Here is a 24,919-nt window from a genome sequence, read left to right on the forward strand (position 1 = left end):
AAAGGAGTCCCTATGCTCTTCAACAGCAGCAGAAAAAGCAATATCCTAGGGAAAAAAAAAACGACAAAGTACTTTCATGAAGTCAATTTTTTTTTCTACTTCACTTGTTACCAGGAAAGAACCAGCTTTGATGTCATGACCACCCAGATAAATATCCTGGCTATGGAAGCTCTGCTAGGTATACAATGCCTTCTAAAAAAATGACAGTTCTAAAAAAAAATTACTTGGTTTTTTTTTAAACACAGATTAATCCCTCCTGAAACACAATAATACATAATCTACATATGTTAAAAAGAACCTGGCTTTCTCCTTTACAAACAGAAAATCATTTATACTAGGTTTTTATTTCAAGCACACACTAAAATTATTATTCTTCACAAAAGAGGAAAGGGAGTGTCTGCCAATCAACATGACATGCTATTGAAAGACTGGTACTAATAGCTATGACAAGAGCAAACCTGTTTGAAGCAGAGCTGCTGCTGCTTTTTTCTTTTTTTAAAGTATACCAGCCACCAAAAATAATGCTTTATCTGACTAGAAACCCAAGCAATATTCCATTGCTGTAAAATCTTGCACCTGATTTCTAGCAATGATAATTTTAATATCGCTTCAAATGACAGCATTTAAATGTTTTATTTAAACAGCGATAAAGACTAAGAACATTAACTATTAAAAAAAAAGTTAAATACTCTTGCAAACAAAACTGTGTATCTATTCTTCGGAGGTTTTACATCAGATATGAATTACAAGTTTGTATAAGTACTCAACTGACTTGTATTTCCATTGCTGCATTGATAAATAGCATTTTCTGATTTTATATTTTTTATTTTGATAAATTTAGATTAAATTTGGATTAAATTTGTATTTTGATAAAATTTGATAAATTTTAATAGAGAGTGTTAGAGCAAACAGGCTTTTATTATTTCATTTTTCCTATTTTTTAACTCTATATTTTCTATTAAAGAATCAAAAAGACACAAAAGGAAGGAGTAGCAAAAAATATTTAGAAGTAAAAAAGCACTAGGATACTAATATAATTGCTATATTATCAGGTTCTGTGCGTCCAATTCACATTCTGAATAAGTCTGCAGTTTCCACTTGGTAATACAGTTATACCTTGATAAAATCACATAATAGATCACACCATAACTTTTAGCAATCAATTTTTTCTCTTAATAATTTGATAAATGTAGCTGTCAAGTGGGATAAAGATCACAATTTTATTTGGGATTAACTATTTGAACTTTCAGAATTCCATTCATGAATATTGCAACTGTTACAACTGATAGGATCACAATTGTGTCCCCTGCTGATGATGCAATCATGCTGCAGGTTGCTGGTACAGCCCTGTTTCTCAAAAGCCAAAGAAACTGAAAGAGAAATGTGTGGAAAGCACAGCCTTTTGAAAAGTGCACTTAAAGTTTGCAAAAACACTTTTCAAACATATATAAAAGAACAGACAATAACACAGTAAGGGAACTGCCAGAGAAAGAGCAGGATTTTATACAGATTCTTTAAACACATTAAACAAATAAATAAACGCATGTTACAAGATATTTTATCAGGGATTTACTGACATACCAGAAACAAACAGTTTAAGTGAGTGTATTTCCACTTCAGGCTCAAAGAAAGTAAGAATTTAGCACTGATGATGTGAATGTTGCCTCCCTGAGAAAGAACACTTTGGGGGACTTACCTGTCTCCTCAGCTATTCCACTGCTATCACAACATACAAACAGATTCACAAACACAGCCCTTAACAGGAGGCTGTGGATTAACACTATTTGAAGGTTTAAGAGCAGAAAGGACTATAAGATAATAGTCTGACTTGTGGTATATCAAAGCCCCCTTACGTTTTGCAGTGAACCCAGCAACCTTGGGCCCTCCTAAAACCTATTTTCCAGAAAGACATCCAGTCTTCTCAAGGCTCAAAGGAACAGAAGAAGAATAATTTCTTTTGCTAGTTGCTGCCAGAGCTCAATTGACCTCATATTTAAGTGTTTGCACCTTGTTTCTCATTTCAATTTGTCTGACTACGCTTTCAGTAACTGATTTTTCTTAGGCTTTTCTCAGCTAGACTAAGAGTAGCTCATGTCTGATATTTTCTCCCTGTGAAGCAACTCATACACTATAATCAAGTACCTATCTATCATTTGGTCATGAATTATGTAACTCTTCATGAACACTAAGCGTTCAATCACCACGTAGGCAGCCAACTGCCAAAACACAATCGTCACAATCTTTGTTCTGTGAATGCCCAACCCCAGAGGCACCTATAATTTTCACAGAGGCACAGGCACACAAAGCTGTACTTCCAAGCATTCCCCAAAACATGTCTGTGCAGAGCAGGGAAGCAGCTCACACTTTTAGTTCTGTCAGCATCCATAGGAGTAAGTGATCCTCCACTCCTACTCATGGGCTATGGGTGGAAGACTCTCACCACACACTGGAAAATTTGAGTGCTTTGCAAGCATAGTATCACTGCCACAGGAAAAAAAACCACAAAAACCTTACCAAAGAGTACAATGAGTTGAGCTGGCTTCACTGATTTATTTTTGTTTAAAAATGACTTCCAAGAAGACTGCTAATTCTAAATTAAACATCACCAAATTTGCAATGCCTTAAGCAGTTCCCTAATCACACAGTTGACTGTTATGAAGCCATTTTACAGCAAGAGCTTTGTGACTTAAAACTATTTGCATTGCACCTATTTTGCACATGAGAAAACTTGTACAAAAAGCAGGACCATTATCTCTTTTGCTCAGTGAATAACCAGGCTATTCTGATTTCTAGGGTTGCATACATTCTCGGAAATCATCTCTACTTTTACAGTGCAGCATGGAAATAATGATATGGAAAAAAACCCTCAGTATCACTGCATAACTTTCAACATCATCACAAAACCAATAATGAACAAACTGCTTCCCTTCTCTCTGAAGAGTTTTTTGCTTATGACCAGTTTAGTATCCACAGAAGGCCACTATGGCACACTGTGAGATGCCATGAACTCTGCAGCTATTGGAATAATGGAGATGTTCAGGCATAGATATTACACTGTTTGGACATAAATAATGCATCATAATAGTATCACAATGTTTTTAAGACAAGAGCTCCTAAATGATGAATATTTAGTTCAAACTGAAATTATCTCTACCAAGTGATGTTGCTCCAAAGCAGACGAAGCACTGAGAAAGAAAACTGGAATACTGATCCCTGGCAAGATCTACCACAGATATGGGCCCTTCCCCTGTCCCACTTGACAAAGTATTCAGGTTCAGTTCAACGCAGTATTGCAATGTAGCATCAGTTAGAATAAAATACATTCAAGAATTTTGGAAATGCAACACACACAAGAATCAAAATATTTCTTCAGCTTGCTTTGAGACGCACAATTCAGACAAGCCCACAGTAAGAAACGAATTTTTTTAAATAAAATTATTTCCTTTTTAAAATGATAGTCACCAACATGATATGACAATTCACTCATCTATTGCATTCATTTTCCTTTTGTAATGACACACATTCAGATTTGCACATGGACAACAAGAATGTACATAAACAGCTTCTACTAGAACCAAATTTCTATCACTTAAACATTACCTGCAGAATTCCTGAGCTTACTCGTAAGCCCATTTCTGTTCTTATAACAGCTGTAAGATCTATCAGTATCTTAAAAGTGGTTTTTAAAAGAAAATAAATTCTTATTGTGGATAATGGCTAACAGTCTCTGGATTCCTGGCTTTTTTTCCAACAAAATTTCAATTTTAACACAGACCTTGAGAAAACGGGTCAAAGAATATCAAGAAATAGGCACCAAATTCCTACAGAACAATGCACAGACATTTTTAAAAAACAGATTTGATGCTTCATATAAAAATTAAGTTTAAATGCATAAACTGGTATTTGAAGCGTACATCAAATTCAAGTCACAATTTTATGTGCACTGCATATATCTTTGTTGGCTTATGTGCATTAAAGGCCTGTTGCTCAAATGTAATAAATTTTAAAAGTTAAAGAAAAAAGTATAATCCAGACTGTTATTGTTTTAAAATATCTAAAATTTATAAGGAATATAGTTGTATTGTTAAATAACTCCCCCTATGACAGAGGGAACCTATAGCAAAAAGAGGAAAGAAAATCTGAAGACCTGGTTTGTTGGCATTTCTATATATCAATTTAGAACAGAAGTGCTATCACCTTGCAATTACAGTATCATCCTCACAAATGTAAAAACCAACTTCTTTTGCCTTCCATCTCCCACAGCCCCTCCCTTCCTCAAGCTCCTTACTAACCCTGACCCTATGAAGCAGTACAGTAGCTGCCAAAGAAAGCTAACTAGAAACTAATATTAGAGCATTATATTATCGTAGCAGGGCAGCTCTCCCCCACCAGAGCTTATCTGTTGTTTGTTAACCAGTCAGATAACTCAAACAAGACAAGCTGTCTTACAGTGAGTTATTTTGGCACCATGGGGTTGACACCTCCCAACTGCCAATAAACATCTTACTAATGGAAGTGAGATCTGGAAAGATAAGCTGGATTTTTGACAGACAGATATCCACTTTAAAACTGTAAGAGCCATACCAAACTCCCACAAAGCAGAAATTTTCTATACATTTCCCTGGAAATGTGTGGAGTTTCTCCCATGAGTACGAACACCTGCTTTGCAGTTACTCCCCAGGGATTAAGTGAAGGAATGTGCACATTACCATGGTTTCAGTGGTAAGTTAGATTTGACTCCTAATCGATACTTTTCCTAGCTCTAATATAGGTACCTTGATATTGTGCACTTTTATGTTATGCTGTAATCTACTAGTAGTTCTTTTTCGTTTTATACTGTGTAGTAAGTGGTTTTGATTAAGATCTTTCATCTGCTATCTCTTGTCTGTTTAATAAATAATTAATTTTATAAACAGATCTGACTTGCCATCATTAGAACTTGCAGGTCAGGGTGATTCCTTGAACTTAAACTGTTGCCAAAATCTGAGGCTAAGGCTTGTCTGAAGCTTCCAGTCCTCCCGCAACAATTATAAAGAACATTAAATCTAAATTGGAAATCCAATTGTCAATCTTCATTTCACAGACAAGAAACAGACCTGACTTTTACTCTCAGTCACATCCCAAAGGTACCCCACAGCTCCACTCTTGATGAGGAGTGGTGAAGGAATTTCTGCCTGTCCTTCAAAGTGGCTGGAGTTGGTGTCTATCTCTTTGCCAGTGAAGATACTTAGTCTATCTGCTCAAAGAAGCAAAAGGCCAGCTTTCCTGTTACAAAGCAATATTAGAACATAAAAGACAGACAAATATGTTTAAGTTAAAAAAAAATCAATCTTGGATGACACTTTCATACTCCTATCATCCTAAGGGGTTCTATGTCGTGTTGTAGATTCTCTGTGGGTGCAGCCAATGACCAATAAGTCATCAGTAACTGTGAACCAGACACAGAACAAATCTTATTTTTATAAGGGATGTTAGCCAGGGCACAGGAGTTGTCCTTCATTCCTCTAAAAACCTTCTCTAAAACCTTTAACTCTCAGATGTCCAGCAGTCAGAAATGGATTGAAAAGAAGAAAATAAACTTCCCTTAATTTAACTGTGGTATGAATGCACAATTATCACTCAGGTTTCTCTTTAATAGTGTTTCCTTTTGAAAGGAAAATACAGTATCATCCTTTCTGTAATGGAATTATACAAACAATGTTTCAAGACTTTTGTTGCATACCAGTCCTAGTTGAGCCTGACAATAATTAGGTGACAATCTAGTCCTAATATATTTGCACAGTACCCTGTTTAGTGCAAGGGGATTTCTACAGTATAAGAGTGAATGTATAGAAAAGAAATATCATTAGGATACAACAGACTGTTGACTGCTTTCCTGCGTTACCAAGACAAGCAAGCTGAACAGTTTTAACCACAGCATGCTGCAATGAACAATTGATTTATCCAGATATAGTCTTGAACTAATAATGAGAAAATGTACATAAAATGTTTGTAATTTTGGAATGTTACTGATTCTATCACTGTTACAGCTCTCTGTTATATCTATCTGCCTATTGAAAGCATTTGATTTTTTCATATTAAGTGGGATTATTGTAATAAAAATCCAACAATGTCTGGATTTAGGCTCTGAGTTGAATATTCATTTGCTTTAGTGAGAACTATGGTGAAATGTGATCAGTTTTCTGACCTATTTTGAAATTGGTATTCTGCCAACTGGCATTTTGTTTGCACATCCAGATATTATCCACCATATGCTGACATGACATGATGATTGGTTCCAAAATGAAGTGGAATACTTGGCAAATAGAAATATATGGTACAAATAATACACTGCCTCTAGTCAGGAAAGCAAGCAGTCATTTTGAGAAGACTGAGAGGTTTTAAAATAACTACAGTGTACATACAGCACAAAGCTGCATGAAAACTCTCCAGGGTTTGCTTTTTTTACAGATATAAGGGTATCAAAAACTAGGATATTAATTCCTTACACAAAATTCACATCTGACACAGGAGTACTAATAGTAATAATTCAATGGAAGATTAATTTGCATCACAGGGAGACTCTGGCCCACATAGCTTCTTCCTCCTCTGGATTCCCCAACTCTTTCTTCTCACCATCTGTTCTTTTTTCCCACTGCTCTGACTTGTCTTTCCACTCCGTGATGTCTAAGTTATCTGCCTCTCCTCCATTAAGATCACATTTCATTCAAGCTCCACACTAATTTTGTATTATTTCTCTTAACCTTCTATCACTGAACTCATTTTTTTCTCCTAACTTGATGCTTCCATTAATCTTCTGCCTTCCACTCTGAACTGTAGAATCTATTCAAAAATAACCCAAAAGCAAATAAAAACAAAAAAACTTGTTCCTAAACAGAAAACACCCCATCTTTTTTCTTTTAATTCCTGTTTCCAAAGCAATGTTTTTCTTTTGCATTCTTTCAGTGACTTCCATGTATGTGCTCTCTAACACAAAGCCTGAAAAGATACATCTAAGTTGTTGGTTGAGCTCTGCTGTTCTTTTAATGAAAAACAGTTTATTTTTTGTAATGAAATATAAGAATTTTTAAAGCCGTGCATTAATTTGCCACTGTTTTTCCTATGGAATTTTGGTTTTTTGTTCTTGGGGAAATAGCATAGGCAGAGGGACTTAATAAAAATGTTTAAAAATATTTCTCCCTAAAAGTTCAGCTAGATTTCAAAATGAGGCATCTAAATAGCATGCACTTCTGATGTTTATTGAACTGTAAGATTTGTTTGTATAACATGAATAGATTTCAGTGCTTAATGCATAATCTTTAACCCTGGAAAACTTGAAGAGGATGAAGCCCATTTTGAAACCACGCTCTTCTTCAGAATAAATGATGATAACTTCTTGTTTTGTTATTACAATCATTTAAGCACGTGCATTTAGAAATGAATTTGTAAGAAAAGGGAGCAAGGACCTTACCAGCATGCAAGTATGCCAGATCAGGATTTTCAATGTCTGGATGTAGTTCTTTCAAGTGGTTCCGAAACTCCACAGGGATATTTGTTCCATAGTCACACCTAGGACAGTTATACATTTTTACTCCTTCATGCTTTCCCGTATGCAAGATGTGTTTACGAATATTTTCTGCACAGTTAGACCTAAACAGCAAGAAAAAAAAAAAGAAAAAATATATATATTTTCTACTAGTGGTTCAAATAAAACCTAGTGGCATACCAGAAAATCAGTAGTCATCACTTATTTTTCATTATCTGTAGATTTTTTGCATCCTCTTAGGTTTTGCATAAATGTTGTCCTTTGCATGATGGCTCCCAAAGCTGTTTCAGGTTAACTGAACATTACATCTGAACCAGAATGATTGATTTGTCACATTTAAAGAATTTCTATTTTTCTCATGGTAGTCAGTGATGGACAGAAATTAAGCAAAAGTCTTTACTTAGCAAAACTGAAATACACAAATGCCTATAATATTCCCAGTGGAGCTCACACATGAACCTTTCCTACACAGTTCCTAAATTCAACAGGAGTTGCTGTGAATGATTTTTGAAGTATGTTCCACCAACTTTCATCTCGCTGTGTGAACTGTTCCTAGGTAAGAGAATTGAGTTGCTCAAGTTTACATATTTTTTGAAAATACACACAGATGCTGGTTTACATCTTAAAAACAGCTTTTGTGAAAGTAGTGGAGTCTTCATGCATAAAAGTCAGATTACATATGCAATTAGTTTAACATATTTCAAAGCAATATTTATAATCATATTTCTGAAAAAAACGAAAATATTTCATACTTCCCTTATTCACAGTATGGCAGTAATTTTTAATTTCTAGTCTTTAAAATTTTCCAGTCTCATTACAAAATTATTTTGCATTAGAATTTCCTACTTATTCAAACTTAGTGATTAATCCTAGATGAAATACACTGCTGCACCATTTATTTCAATCAGAAATAGTCAGTATATTTATTTTTTACCCAAAAGAACTGTTCACGTGTACCATTGCTTTGGTGTTTTGTTTATCATTTGGACTTTCTTACTAGCATATACTATTATTATTGCCAAACTAAGAACAGTAATTCAGCCTAAAAAAAAGGACAAACACTTGTGTAAACTACATAAATGTATAACACTTCACAAATACTCAAGTAAGACAACTGTAGCATTTTGGGCAACTGATTGTACACCCATCATGGGGTAGAAATTCTACAGTATGATAGAAATGATAGATGATAGAATGATACCATGATTCTACATCATGATAGAAATTCTACAGTAACAAGCACCTAAAAAAAAGACCTCCAAAATAAACTGGAAGCAGCAGCTTGAAGTTCTGCTGGAATGCTTGTCTCTCCCTCGGAAATGGACATAGTAAAGTTGGTATCTGCCTTACGGTGCTGCCAAAGCTCACCCTCTGTCATGTCCATCTGCTATATACTGGTATCATGATCAGATGCCTGAGAATGTCAGAGAAGACACTTATCACTGAAAAATATAGAAAATATTGGTCCTCAGTATCTTTCAGGATTCAGCCCTAAAAAACTTACAGTGCTCATAGATGTTGTTAAAATGAAATACGTATTTTACAAAAAAAGGAAAAAATGGTATACAGTATACACCTACTGCAATGAAAGCAAGAGACGACCTGGTAACCTTCTACCATGGGTTATACTTTAAAGGGCAGTAGATTAAAGCAGAGCATACGAATCTGAAATGAAATATCTGTGTTCTTTTAGCTCAGCTCTCATACTATGCTAAGGAAATATATAAAACTTTTACTTTGAAATATTTCTGTGAAATATATAAAGGATCTGTGGAGATCTATGTAAGAGTTGTGAAGAAAACCCAGGCTGTTCAAGCAATAAAAGGCCTGCTCTATCTCCTTTGATTTGGAAATTGCTCCAGCACTTTAAACAGAACAATCCTGAAGCCTCATTTATTCAGTCATCAGTAAAAATCTGTTGCTAAACACTCCAACATACAGATATGAAAAATTTAAACCCATATTTTTCCATGTGACAAGGCCAGTAAGGCTTAATCAGAAATGAAGAATGTGGGATCACAAGGCATTACAAATGGCCCCTTGTATTAGGTTGCAAAGCAGCAATTGCCATCATAAGGTAAACCATGATGGCAACAACTGGCAAATCCAAGCACTTTTGAATCCAAGTGATTCCTTTAAATATGACAGGACAAAAGTGTACTGCATATAAAATATTTTTTAATCACTCAGTGTGCTTTGAATGTGTGTTTTATTAGGAGTCTTTTCCCACATACTGTACAAGCATGTTATCATATGTCTGACACAAAACACCCCCACCAACACAAAGTGTGTGTAGTTACATCACTTTATATTGTATGAGTAAATCTGTGATTTTAAACAGCACTGTGTTTCTATCAAAGCTATTTCTTGACATGAATATAACTAAAACATTATAATGTTGCAATGCTGATAATAGTCAAGCTTTTGACAGGTCTTGTATTATAAGATTCACTTCCAGATGTTTATCAACCCCAAAATACAGATTTCCTTTGCTCTGAAATTTAGAAAACTGAGTACGGTGCAATAAAAACCATTTGAGGAACTCTTTCTGGTTTTTGAGTTCCAGTCTGAATTGCAGCCACAAACAAATCTATGCAGGTTTTAGGAGACTAGCCTGTATTTCAGTAAAGCTACAGTAAAGTAGAGGTTTCTAAGTTAAATTACTATTACCATTGCTTCATGTAAGCATGCTTTCATCCTTATGATCCATTTTTAAAATCAAATTTATATATTTCTGTCAATTTGTCCATGCTCTTAAGCAACAAGAAGAGAACTCTCTAAAGAGACTTAATCAGTCTAAAGCTACAGTCAATGAGTTTACATTTAATTCTGATGTAGAGATACACAATAAGAAGTTTTCTTTTTATTTCATGTCTTGCAGTAAGTCTTATTAGATGTGAAGAAAGGTTTGAGACTTGATGCAAACCCCACAAAACCCTATGAAAGGGAAGAGGGAGACCTGTGTGGATTTTTCAGTGTCTTGTCAGTGCTATACATAGTGAAAGAAGAGATGGAACATGTTGCTAAGGTATGTGGCAGATAAACAGGAAATACAAGTGGCTTTCCATGCACACTTCCCATGCAACAAACCTGTATGACCTCCTACATGAAAGACTGATATATTGGGAAGGGCATAGGCCTACTTTCCACATCCAGGAGAGCTCCCACATTTCTGCAAAGGATAACACTTTGAAATAAGGGAGACAGATGGTAAGATTCTCCTGAGAAATGTAGCTACTGTTTAAGATGAACAGAAAACCTCTTCTGGAAAAAGACAAAAAAGGGCATTTGTCTCTAACGTTCATCATACAGTGATGTCCTAGCTGCACATTCCATGCTGCCATTACGAATCCCTTCCTAACAACCAGGTACCTTTTTCTGCTCTTAATAAATTAAAGGTTGCTGCACATTCCAGTATCATAAACTGGAAATCACTTGTCAATTTTAAAATGGTACTTCAGTCACAGAATCACAGCATGCTTAATGTTCAAAGGGACCTCTCAAGATTGTCTGGTCCATCCCTGCTGCTCAGGAAGAATGACCCTTGGCCAGTTGCCCAGGAACAATTCTGAATGTCTCCAAAGACATCTCCCACCCTACCTCGGTGCCTCTGTGAACAGCCAAGTTCAGTACTCAACTGCAGACCTGTGGCTGCTGTCCTTGTCTTTTACGTTGTGTTTTGGATAAAAATCATGAAATAAGAGAAATTCACAAAATATCCATCACTTCTAAATTTGCCCATGAGAATAGGAATGTTTCTATATTTTTAAGGGTTTTCTACATGACAATACATTAGCATTGTATTAAACACCTAAATGAAATATTACAGGAAGTAATCAATTCTTCTTTCCTATTTACTAACAAGAAACTGAAATTAGAACACTCTTCCATTATGCAGTGCCTGACATTTTCAGAAAGATACTTACTGCAAGACATGGAAATGGAAGGTTTCAGAGATGCAAATGAGGCAAAATGTTAATTATCCAGTCCACTAAGTTTTAAAAATTTTAGCACCTTGTAGGACTCTTATTTGCACAATATAAACCTTTTTCAAAAGGTCTTCTCCAGAACATTAGGTATAAACATCCTTTCTGCAGAGAAATGCATGTAACGTAAAGGACTTAGGGCACCTCCATTGACATCACTATTTGCAACATAAAAACAAACACAGTGATACAACCAACTGATTGAAAAGATTTCTGTTTTTCCCGTTTGTCAGTATGTATCAAGTTCATTCTCATATAGACAGCATTCTGAAGGGCTTCTGCAACCTTTATACACTGCTATGCAACCTGCAAGCACAGAGAAATTGCAGCATTTTGATTGAAAAATAGCGAAGTGTCCACATACTTTCTAGACACTTTTATCATAAAAGCAATTATGATGAAAGCAAGCTTCTCAATGAAGCAACATGCACTATTGTAGATTCTTAACCTCAGTTATTCACCAAACGTTTGCAAGTATTTCTTTCACAGAAAATGCCATCTAACTTGGAAAACTGTCTTTAAGTCAAAATTGCAATAATGTAATTATGCTAGAAAAGGAGAGACATAGATTTTTAGAAACATAAAGTCATATTTGGCTTGACCTCACTGATAGCACAGTTCATAAACATCTGCCCAGTGATTCTTTTCTCAAACCACAACCCTTTTGACACTAAAACATGGTTTCTGATGGAGAGCAACAGGGAGTCTTTTGAAATTATAGGCAAATTACTCTTCAGTTGATCACTCTCCCTTTTACAAACTGTCTCATTTCTTATCCCCCTGCATTCAGCTAACAGTGCTACATGTCCAACACACCTTGCTTGGCTATAGAATCTCCTGATACCTGGACCTCCAATGGAAGAGCTACAGAGACCGAGTTCCTCCCAACTCACTCTGAGGAATCATCAGGTTCTCCCTACATTCTTTCCAGTTGCTTTAAGCTTTGAATATATTCACATTTCACACCAGTGCTGAATACATGGATGCCATGACTTTCCCCATGCTCAGCATTCTCCAGTTGCAGCCAATTCTGGGAATTCTTGGATACTTCTTGCAGAAGTATCCAAGAGTTCCTGCATGCTCAGTTAAATGTAGTGACCTTTCAGGTTGTTTTCAGCATTACTGCTTTCCAAAATGCAGCCCTTCTAGCCCGCCTTTGTTTCTTGCTGTCAGTAAACTGTATGGAAACTAGCATTCAGTAGGGTGGTGGTAAACAACCTAATGGGCAATATTGTCTTGATAGGAAAGAAACAAATACATCAATCTGTGATAATTAAATTATACAAACAGGCTTATTCAATCAAAACCTCCACAATGACAGACACTCTGCCCAACTTCTATTCAGCAAAAACCCAAACCAACCAACCAACAGACCAATCACCCACCCACCCAACCAACCAAAAATCCTTCCCTGCTTATTCAATATTTAGCTACATTTCTGGTTTTAAAATAAAATAAACTGATTGCCACTTAGTGCAAACTAGCTACATAATAATACATAATCTGCAGATACCACTGGCAATCCAGACTGCAAGTTCAAAAGCTACAGCTTACCTCTTCAGTGCTACGAGTCAATACAATATTGCACAAGAAATAATAAAACAAAAGCAAAATATCATAGCCAAAAATGTGATAATGTGTTGAAACTACCATCATAAAACTGCAATAATTATTAAATATTAACACACACAGAAAACGTATATATTTATGTATATATGTACAAGAAATGTAACACATCCTTCTCACTACTACCATGTACCTGGGTTTCTTTTTCGTTGCTCTTTGCCTTTAAAAGCAAAAGTTCTACCATACACAATCATATGCATATGCTCTGCAACCAACTTCAATTCTCAAGCGACTTACAATACTATTGCTGGAATTAGCAGCACACAGCTCCTTCCATGGGAGCTCAGGAGGGCAACTCCAATGTCCCAGTGCCAGTTCAGCTCTGCCTGTGTCACTGCTGCCAAACACTTCCCTGTGCTGTTCCTAAAGATCTCTGGTGGGCAGAGGACACGAGCTGCTGCGGACAATCAATGCCTTCGCTACCATAGCTGCTTCTGCAGCGAGTATTTGCTCACAGCTTTTCAACTCGACCACAAAAAGGTGACTCAAATACACACCCACAGTGCCATAGAAACACATGCCCAACAACCTGGTGGCCTCATGTATTACTATGTTTTCATGTACTGCCATGTATTGCCACTCAGAAAATATGAAGTAGCCCATAAAAGAGAGCACACTACATTTAAATGCTTTAATGAGATTTTATAATACAGTCAGTTTCACAAAGAAAATAATAAAAATGTATTTGGGATTTATTCTGATAGTATTATACCGACACCCAGGGATAATAATCATAATGTTTTCTGCTTTTCTACATTTTTAGCTTTGCATTTTTTTCTGTAATGATCTATTTGTTATGACATACAGTATGTGTGACAGATGTCCAATGCTGGCTGCTAAAAAGTAGCTGAGCCCTGTAGGGAAGCAGCAAAAACTTGTGCGTCAGCACAGAAAATGATGGAAGATTGATAATTACTGCTTGTATCTGAGCTCCATTCAGCAGACTAGCATGTCCAAATTGTAATTTGGCCACGGATCCACCATTCTATTTACAATGTATTGGAATGAAAATTCCCAGTTTCAAGTAATTGATCATTACGATAGCCAAAGTAAGTGCTTTTAAAGGCAAATTCAGGGTAATTGGGAATTCTGAAGGGAAATAAGAAGAGATGTACTCTAGTCTTGTTTACCTCTGAGGAATCTGTAAAGTCATTTACAACCCTGCACAGTGAACAAAAACCGAAATGTAGGCCCAGTGTTGGCATCTAGGTCTACTCTTGAATTTTCAGAGTATTTTTGTAAAAAAATGGCAAACAACAGACTCCACAATTCAAAGAAAACATGATTTTTTCCAGGAGAAAACCCATCTGTGACTCTAAGGAACTACGGCATCCTGCCTTAAATGTTTCCATTAATTCTATTTTCTACAAGAAAATAGAGAAATAAATAAAGAAGATGCTGTTTAGATAGAAACCTGTTCAAACTTCTAGATTTGGAAGGAATGGGTGGAAAGGGTACAGAAAGTCATGGAAGTGTGCCTCAGCTCTGCATGTGTGCTGTGGTCCTCACTGTCCTCAGAGGTGCTGTGCAGAGCTGAGCTGCTCAGCTTGTGAGTCTGCCCCAGCAGCTCTTTGAGAGAGGCCCAGTGTCTCCTTTTAACAACTACAGAAGAAAAATAGCAAAACAAACAAAGGGGAAAAAAAGAACCAAACCAAAACCAAAACAACAACAACCAAACAATTTTTCATAGGACTGATCTGCTTCTGAAAACTCTCTGTAATGTTTTCTAGAACTCCTGGCTTCCACTTTGCTGCAGGCAGAGTGTTCTCTGTGATGGCCCAGCTCAAGGGCCTGTGTGCCCGCAGCATGAGGGATTCAGGGGTCTGCTGTGCACAGTGCACTGCTGCACTGTGTCAGCCAAGGTTTAAGTGGCAGAAATAGCAGGGGGAGTTCATCTATTTCACAGTAACTGAGAATAATCACTCCATTGTTCCTGGGCTTCCTCCCTCCCCCTTTCCTTTCTTCTTAGAGCAGATGGCATAAAAGAGAGGTTGGTCTGAGAAACAGCATCTCTGCAGTGGTGTGAGGATGGAGACTGGGCTTTAGGTATCACAGGCCCTGATTAACAAGGTACTTATGCATTTTTGTGGCTAAAGTACAAGCAGCCCCCGTTGACTTCAAAAGAATGACTCACAAGGTTAAATTTATGTACATGATCAAATACCTTGCTGAAATGAGGCCATGGAAAACATCCATTTTTTTAAAAAAGCTGGGATGAATTTAATTGAAGACACACATTTCCTTTCAACATCAATTTTTTCCCTATTGTACTTCTTTTAATGACCACATAAAGTAACTGAACAATTCCGTGGAGTCTGTTTGTATATCCTCAGGAACACATAAAGTATTTTCACAGATACAGAAGTGCAGATGGAGCCTAGGAAAGGGTGTGCAATCTAGCGGCTGCACAAGATGAAACTGGACTCCTAATGTTGCTGGAGTCAGAAATGATAGCTACAGACCCTAAAGGCTGCCTGTCAATCTCAGATGCAGATGGTACTTCGTCCAACTGGCCTTCGTGTCAGTTCCTTCAGCCATTTTAGTGACAACACAGTTCCCTAGAGGACAGATCCTGTTGCTTTGCAGCCTGGATTCACACCCAGGGCACTGTGGTCTGTACGATCTCTGCTCAAAGTAGGTTTTTTTAATGCTAATACAGTGCCTCTTCTTGCCCTATCCCAGCCCCAACCCCCCATGCAAAAAGAGATGGTCATTTTCTTCCTCATTTCAAATGTTCCAATTTATCAAAGGAATCAGCAATAATTGTCTGAAAGATTCACTTTTGTTATGCATGCCAAAACTATATATAAAATCCCTGCTAATAAAATTTGCAGACAACACAGTAATTGGCAGCATGATTAATAAGGATGACACTGCCATCATACAGAGCAGTCGCAGAACCCAGGCATGTTCAATCACAACATGTACACACACAATTACATGTTAGCTCTCCCACCTTTGCACAGGGCATGTAAGTAACTTGGACAATGCTGTGAAAAGCTGTGACACTGAAAATTATTTAGGGATTAGTGGGCCATCAGTTTAACGCGAACTTCTAATGTGATGCTATAAGCACAAAGGCCCCATGCTATATTTAGCTGTATAAGCAAGGAAGTAGCAAGCAAATGTAAGGATGCAGTGTTCTCTTTGTGACACTGAAGAAACTAATTCTAGAATATCTACTTCCTACCTATATTTAAAAAAGGGAACAAACAGCCACAGTGATTATAAATGGAAATAGAAGTTAAGTGGGGTAAAAAAACTCTAAAACACTTAATAAAACCCCCTTCTGTTTTGCTTATTACACTGGAGCTTGGCCCGTGAGCTTTAACATCGAATAAAGGTGTGATTAAGGGACAACCTAACCTGGAGAAAACCTACACAAAACCAAAAGCAATGACTACAATTTACAGTCAAATTCAACTGAGAAACAAAGCACAGTTTCTTCAGCAATTGAGCTTTCACAGAAGAGAAGCTGTGGTTCTGCGACTTTGGTTCTGCGACTTTGCCTGTTTTCAGATCAAACCTGAATATGTTTCTAGATCATAAAATTCAGTCCGAAGTAGGAGGTTCAGTACAGAGCAAACTGGGAAAAAAGCACCTATGCAGTTTGTTTTCTGTAGAAGGTCAGACTGGCTGAGCTTAAGGCTTTTTCTGGGCTCAAAGTCTCTAAGAAGTACAGCTCAAGTCTGAAAAATGTCATTGTGAGGTCAGCCATTTATTGTGCTTCCATGATGTCATGGAAATTTGTTCAGTCTGCAAATTAAAATATATTCTTCCCGGCTGTCAATACTGCAAAACCATCTTAGATTCTGAAAGTCAAATTTGGGTGTTTAATTGGAGGCATGATTGAATATCTAATCTAAAATGTGTGTTGAAAGCATATATCAGAGAAACATCATTCTCTTCAGATTATGTCCTCATAATGCCATTTTCTGCACAAATGTAAGTAAATGCAGCATTTGGCTCTGTACTTTGAGCTTACTTCACAGACATCATTCACTCCAGGAGAACTGGTTTTAAGAGTAAGGAGGAAGCAAAACGTGATTTTTGTTCCTACAAGAGTACATTTGCCTATAAGGACGCCCTGCAGCTCAGTAAGAAACTGCAGTTCAGTTTTCATGTAGCAGGACTTTCACTGGATACCTACACATTAAAATTAATATGCTGTGTACTTAACCAAAAGATACTGAAATGTAATGAAAGCACTGAACTATGTATTTGATTCACCTAACATATCTATATGTAAAGTAAAATGTAGAAGTAGCTTCTACTGCACTTCTACTTCAGACTATTCAAAGTTGCAGATAAGCTGTCCTGTAAAATATAAGATTAAAATTGGACCACCCAGAATAGACATATTTTACTGTGCTTTCAACAATACACAATTATGTCTAACAGACATAACATGATTTTAACTGGATGAGAAATCAGGGCAACACTCTAGATCTATTGATTGAGAAGAATAGCAACTGCCTGAATGGTGTTACTTCAAAAACCTGACCCAAGAAGAAAAAAATTTAAACGTCAGGGCAAAAGCCTTCTGGATACCAATTAAATCCTGTCATATTGAGAAATTGTATAGACCAATACCAAACAAATTATCCTATGATCATGTATGCAAAGGTTCTGTCTCAAAGAAAAAGTTCATCACCATATAAAATTAACCCCATCATACCACATGAAAATAAATTTCTTTCATTATCATAGATAATGTTATGAACTTGTCTTTTTTCCCACAGAGGGTTAACATGAAAAAAGAGAAGAATGGCAAAATATGAAACTTTCTCTTTAGCTTCACCTTTCACACTCTGGTATCATACAACAGCAGAAACTAATGAACTTGCTCATCTTCGAAAGCCCTTTTGCATGCTTCTTCCTTCACCCTTAACTCTGATCCTCGCAGGTCTTCCCTTATGTGTGTGCCAATTTTACTGGTATAATATGAGCACTTTTATTAGTTGTGTTCTGATGATTTCTACAGAGAGATACTTAAAGCTTATACAAGTCAAAAACTATTTTATCACTTCTGAAGAAAACTAATAGTGCAGAGCCACTGAATGATAAGAGAGACCACTGAATTTATTTAATAATGCATGTCCATTTCACAAAAATGGCCTGTGTAATCCTTTTAAAAATAATAACCTGTTCATTTCAGACCTTGCACAATGCTTCTCTTTGTCCCTTGTAAGTCTCTCAAATGTCTTATTTTAAAGGAATATATAGTACTCCCGGAAGACATTTTCCCATTTCTATTCTCTTCAACTCCTGTGAGCCCTTGTTCTGTGTGATAAGGCAATCTCCTTCGGGATCTGAGCTGTGTAGTTTCGCACCACGAGTGACAAGGACTCAACTTGAATAACTGCTGTGCGCAGGTTGTAATTATGTCAGCTGGAGTGTTGAACAAGGGGACTGATTAATGTGAGCCCCAGCCCAGGCACAGTCCCTATCAAAACCTTCGTGCAGGCCAGCAGTGGGGATGGGTTAAAGCAGAAAGACAAAACATGCTGTATCGTCCATGATAGATGAATTGCTCCAACAGTCTTCAGGCAGATGTTCCAGGACAGTATAATATACAATTACTCTGCCTTATCACCTTCCCAGGGACAATAAAGCTTCCTCCTTCTATAGCTCATGTGAGTGAAGGCAAAATTAGTTTTACTTTTACAACACTGACTCACTTATCATGTTGCCTTGATTGTGCTTTTACAGCTAAAGAAAACATATATTGCACTCTTAAACTAAAAACAAACAAACAAACAAACAGAACGCACCAAAAAGACTCTGCACTCTTAATCTTTTGTATAAAACTAAACTATTCCTTTGAATCTATTTTGCATCATAGTAATGCAGTCCTTAAAGGGCTAATTCAGAATGTGATTCTAGGGAACATTACTAACTTTCAAACAACTGGACCTAGCCACAAGCTTAATGTTATATGTACATATATGAAAGGACCTTAGTCATTCAAGACAGAAGGCATAGATAATAAAAAATACACAGGTTTGGTGCAAAAAATGCCTATGTGAATAACATGTCCTTAGTGACTATTTCGACTAAGCACTCATCCTAAAAATGCTATAGCACTCTTGTAAAACCATTCTTTGAGAAGTCATTAATCCTTATGTATCTTTAAAGGCCACAAGAGTTTACAACTATTATAAACAATCCATGTATTTTCCAAAAGTAAATATAAATTAAGTAAATAATAGAAATTTAGGGAAAAAATCTATCTATCTATCCGTATTTGTTTCCTTTTTGTTATCAGATGTATACAATTTGGGTTTTTTTGCTGCAGAGATGGAAGAAATCTCTGTTTCAGTGTTATTTCCATGAGCGTACAGAACAGCAGCTTACTAACATGAGGTGAATAGCAAGAGAAGAATATAGCTCATAATATCCTAAAATCCTTCCTTTCTGAGTACTGGATGGGTATAGCTAAAGAAACTGTGCTTTAAAGAAAAGAGTCTAAATAGCTCCACTTGCATTCCAAGATGCATTCCTTTCAGTACTACCCTTTCTTCAGCTATATAACAACGACATGATCTCCAAAGACAAAACGAAAAAATGCACCCAGAAATGCATTTAGTGAAGCACGTATTTGAAGGTCAGGTTTAAAATCAAAGCCAAGGTTGATTCTAATGGCACTTAAGTTTGCATACATATTTGAAAAATTCTGTTTATATGCATTCAATTTTCATGAAAGGTATTGGACTACTAGTCCATAAGAGATAAGATTTTCTAAGGAGACTAAAGGAATTAGGCACTGATACTGCACTTCAACTTGAAGGCAGGCTCTCAGATGTTACACCTTCTCTGAGGTTTTAATCATTAAACAGTATCACAGTCCTGGCAACAATAAGGTTTCACCAGAACAGTACAGGCTTTCCTGTACTCCTCTGGTGAAATGTAATCCTATGCTTATGAATCAAAAAGTAGCTCCAAGAAAGCTGGTGCACTGTCACTGCACAGCATGTTGACCTGAGAGGACAGCACAACAGGATAATGATACACCAAATGCTGTACAGAGAAAAACAAAGAAAATGGTCTTGGCCTCAGAAAAAAAACTATACTCTAAGTATTGAGAAGGATATGATAATCAGACAATAGGCAAAAAGAGAAGTGAGAGGTTTGGGAGACAGGGTATCAGTAACACAGGGTAGAAAGCTTTTGGTTTAGGTGCACTGTTGGGCGTGGCAGTATGACATGGCAACCTAGTCTGTCCTCCATAACCATTCAAATGAACAATGCAATTACTGGACATAATAAAGAACTGATGTAGGTCTCAATATTTGCATAAATTAGGTATCTACTGTTTCTAAAGAAAGCTGTAGGTCACCAATAGGAAACATCAGAAGCTCTAATCTGCTTTGGAAAAGGAAACAATGTTGCCCTTAACTTTATAGAAACGATGACACCATTCTAGGTAGTAAAACTCCAAAGTTTAGGGCTGCCCTTATCTTGAGGAAGGCTGAGTTCTGTCCTCTGTCCCAGGAAAGTATATTAGCTGGCAAAAAATATCATGCATCAACCCTTTCTTCTTGAAACTTTGCCATTAGACAGCAAGGAAGTGCCAGGAGCCAAAAGCAGATCTAATCCCTGCTTTCAGAAACACTCTTCTGTTTTCAGTTATGTTCTCCATATAATTTTCTTAGAAAATCCAAACAACAGGCTTCTAAACACTTTGTCCTGTGCCCTTTCAGCTGAGAATCCTAAACAATAACTTGAATGAGGCTGCAGACAGCAGTTCATTATGAACTAAATGAATCCTGAGTTGTCTAATATTCAGGCCTCTAACACATACCCAAAAATACAGGAAGTGGGGCTTGCTTGCCTAAAAAATGTACCAAAAGTCTTGAGGCAGACATAGGCATTTCCCCAGGACAAAGGCTTGTGAGCATGCCTCAGTGACTTCACTCAGTTGTGCAAGAACTTGCAAACTCAAGTAGAGAGAGAACTGAAAAACAGAAACTCCAAAAGGAGTACATGCTTCTGGATTTAGATGTCTTTTGGTAAGATTTAGGAGATCAGGATCCTCTCTGAAAATCAAGTGAAAAGTAGAAGTAATTGGTTCTCAATCCCACTACTTACTTGCCTAGTTGAACTTTTTTATTGTTCAGGATACAAAGTCTTGTGGAAGGTGCTGCCAGCTCCCCGGCTTTCCATTTCTCTCCTTCCTTAGAAACAGGTACCTTCATGACAGGTGAGAATTGTCACTTCACTGAGGACATGGAAGGGAGGTGAATAACATCAGTGGAGCCAGGATTTTATCCACTGGCTTTGTTTTTGTTTTATATTATCGACCCTGTGACAGCACACACTTTCCAGCCAGTGAGAGCTGACTCCCAACTGAGCTATGGAACAGAGATGCTTAGATGGAGAGGGGCTTAGTTATAATCCTTTCTGTTGCAGTACTCCTGCCATGCTACTGGTGAACTGAAACTAAAAATGGGCACTTCAGAGCAGGAAAAGAAAATACATATTCTCCGGATGTTATGTTGTAGACTTCTAAGAGAAAAGACATCCAAACAAAAGAGGAAGCCAGGGACAGATGCAGCTGGAAAAGAGCTCAGTAAACAAATATTTGCCTTTTAGAATCAAGTTCTGCAATGCAGAGTACCAACAGAGCTACCATTACCCAATACTGCATTCTCATCTCTCACCTCTTGCACCACCACCAGGAAACATGAAGCTATTCCCAAAAGCTGCACTCGCTGGCCTTGTTTGCCTGATTGATGTCCCTGCATTTATTTAAAACAAACTGGATAGAAGACACCTGCTTTGCCCTTACAAGAGCTCATATTTAGGTCTTTCCTCTCTGGTCTGACACAAGTGAACAAATCCAATACAAATTCCTTTATCTTTGAAACATTTCTTCTACTTGAAAGTTTTACTGCTCTCCAAAATGACTATATTTCAGCATGCAAAAATCAATCAGCTAAATACCATATGACTGTGCTATAATTTATTAGCGCTGATCAAAATCTTAAAGACTAGTAATTAAAATTCAAATTAAAATGTGATGAAAGTCACATTTAGTCATGTAAATGAAGAGACTGAATTTCAAATAGGAACAGAGCCACTGGACACCATGAGAAGAGAATTTGTGGATGCTCAGTATCACTAACAGCATGTAAAAAGAACTTACCATTTCTTCAAACTTTGCTTCTTTTTCCTGAAGTAAATACATCTGTATAGATCTATGAATATGTCAGTCTATCAGTGAATGAATTATAGAAAAAGTGCCAAGAAAAGCACTTGTGGAACAATCTCTCCACAGTGGGAAGCTTCTTCCTATTCAGTAAGAAATGTCACTGGTCTGAATCGCCTGGGTATAAATCTTTTTTAAATGATCCTTTTTTCTAAAGATTTTGGAGGTCTCCTCCTTATCCTTTGAAAAATACCTTTTAAATTTTACCTTTAAAAAGGACCTATCCTGACAACTTGCAACAAACAGTTAATTTGGGCCTCAATACTTTGACATATGAGCATTGTACCAACTGAAGCATGATTTCCTATGCATTCATGCCCTGTTCACTAAATCTCCCAGTGCACCAATGCAACAAACAACAGCTCCCCAACATGTTCCTTCAGGATATCCCCATCCAAGAAAAAACAGTTGTTCTGGATGGTGAGGCTGGATTGTAAGAGAGTAGAGTGCATTACAGCTGAATTTTGCCTGACTGGTCCTCTGTGATTTTTTTTTCACTCCTCATCCACCTCTTTCAGGAAACATGAACTTAATTTATCTCAGTAGCTACCACAGGGTGTCAGTTTTCACTGAAACTGGCCAACAGCTTAAAATGTTATTAAAGAAATGGGTGAAAGATGGATGGATGGGCTGGCACAAGTCTCACAATAAGTTAGGTTAAAAAACAATCCTTGTCAACTGATTAAAAAAATCTGCTTTTCTAAACTAAAGATACATTTTTTTCCTGAAACCAAAGCAAAATACTAATGGCTTTTTATATGTTAAAATACCCATATAAGAGATCTCAAAAATTTGCTAATGGAAATGGTTCTCTGTACTTTAAAAAGCGCTTGTTAACAAAAATATGTCTGAAACATCATCAGAACTTAAAAATTGATTTTAGTAGTTACAATACCTTCTACAACTTCAAAATGGTTCTAAGTATTGTTTGCCCTGCAGATTGTGCATGCAAAATATCAACAGAAATGTTTTGAAGAAGCGCAGTAGGAGGAGGTGTTCCACATGGGATTTGCAGCAGAATAAATGATGTCCCATGCTACAATTGTTAGATAGAGTCTATAATCATCTTGAATGGGGATGCACGGAAGTTACAAACATAAAACAATAAATACTATATTTTAAGGGGTATTAATAATATCACAATGAACCACAGGATGATGTTCAGGCAGTTTATGGTACCAGTAGAACCACTAGCAGTTTGATTAGGTGGAACGAAAAAGAAACCTAGGAAAAAAACCTATGACCTTACAGAAGAAGGTGGGAAAACATCAAGGAATGTCTCCACTTCAATCCCCTGACCCACAGGGGTAGGAGAAAGGAGAACATTGTTGCATTGGCTTGCTCCATTGCATTAGGTACACTAAGCCTCAGCATATCTAACTTGCTGAGGAGATGATGAGGTGTGCTGTAACAACCTCATCTTTTCTCAGAAGACACAAAGAAGTAGTTTTGACCCAATGCATCCAAGAATGCAGAGCAACCTTTTCTTCATATACATTTTCTTCCCTTAATTCCTTTTCCATTATTCAAACAGTACATTTTAAAACACATTAAAAAAAAAAAAAAGATTGCAGCAGAGCCGCACTCCATCACTTGCAATAACAAAACAGAGTGCTTTATGCGCTGTTTATTCCCTAAGAAGCCTCAGCTATATCTATGGCTATTATTCAGACCTAAACAGGCCTAGCAAAACCACAAAGATCATCCCAACCAGGGACAAAATAGCTGTAATAAGCAACTTAATAAGTTACTACAGGACAACAGGCTCCTCTCCAAAATGTCTTTTTGCAAGCAAAACCTCAAGGGAAATAGGGATCCCTGATCCATGACTTATGAGAATAAAGTAGACTACCATACCACAGAGACTGCAAAATGGTTTTAGGGATGGTGAGCTGCTGTATACCAAATGGCCTCTCTTCCTTATGCCACATTTTCCTATGGAGAATGCACCACCTTCTCCCTGCTGCTCAGGAAGGAGAAAAGGCAACAATGCAAACCTGAGACAAGCTCTCCCCTGGCCAACACTAAGCAGCAACTTTGAACCCACAGGTTCAAAGCAACATTGTCAGAATTCAGAGCTCCCAAACCTTGAATGCCTCTCTCTCCAAAACAGAAAGCTGAGGTTCTCTGAGATGAGTGTTCAGCCCATAGGTGCTCTCCACAACACTGGGAAGAGTGTGTCCAGGAGCACCAGACTTCCAAAACCCAGGTGCTGATGCTGCTCCAGAGCCTCATTCCCACCGTATCACATCGTGGTGCCTAGCAAACACTCTCCAGCCACGCTGCAGAGGTGCCAGCCCGGTGTGTCGAGCCCGCGCTTCCATTCCGGAGTAGAGGAACCCTGGGGTGGTGACAGAGGCTTTAGTATCTAAGGTCCCAAAGTGCCCCAACATACCTCTCCAGGAGATTTTGGGCAGAAGCTGGTACAGAGATAAGGGAAACTCTGCTGGAATGTACAAGGAATTTTATTTAGCTTTAATAAATCAGGAATTTCTAACAATGCCAAATTTATCTGGAAAATTGCTCACCATTCCTAATGCATTAAAAGTATCTAAGTGGCAAGCTTTTCTC

At 37.2% G+C, this 24,919-nt stretch overlaps 1 protein-coding gene across 1 annotated transcript in view; it reads right to left on the reverse strand.

Annotated features, from left to right (window-relative positions):
* The window catches only part of ZNF407 (zinc finger protein 407), a 308,143-nt gene that overhangs the window by 92,057 nt on the left and 191,167 nt on the right, over positions 1-24,919 (reverse strand). Inside the window, exon 7 of the mRNA XM_005419354.2 lies at positions 7,451-7,629. Coding sequence (XP_005419411.1) covers positions 7,451-7,629 — 179 coding nt within the window. The remainder of the gene's footprint in view (positions 1-7,450; positions 7,630-24,919) is intronic.

Source organism: Geospiza fortis, unplaced genomic scaffold, assembly GCF_000277835.1.
Source record: "Geospiza fortis unplaced genomic scaffold, GeoFor_1.0 scaffold206, whole genome shotgun sequence".
Classification (NCBI taxonomy): domain Eukaryota; kingdom Metazoa; phylum Chordata; class Aves; order Passeriformes; family Thraupidae; genus Geospiza; species Geospiza fortis.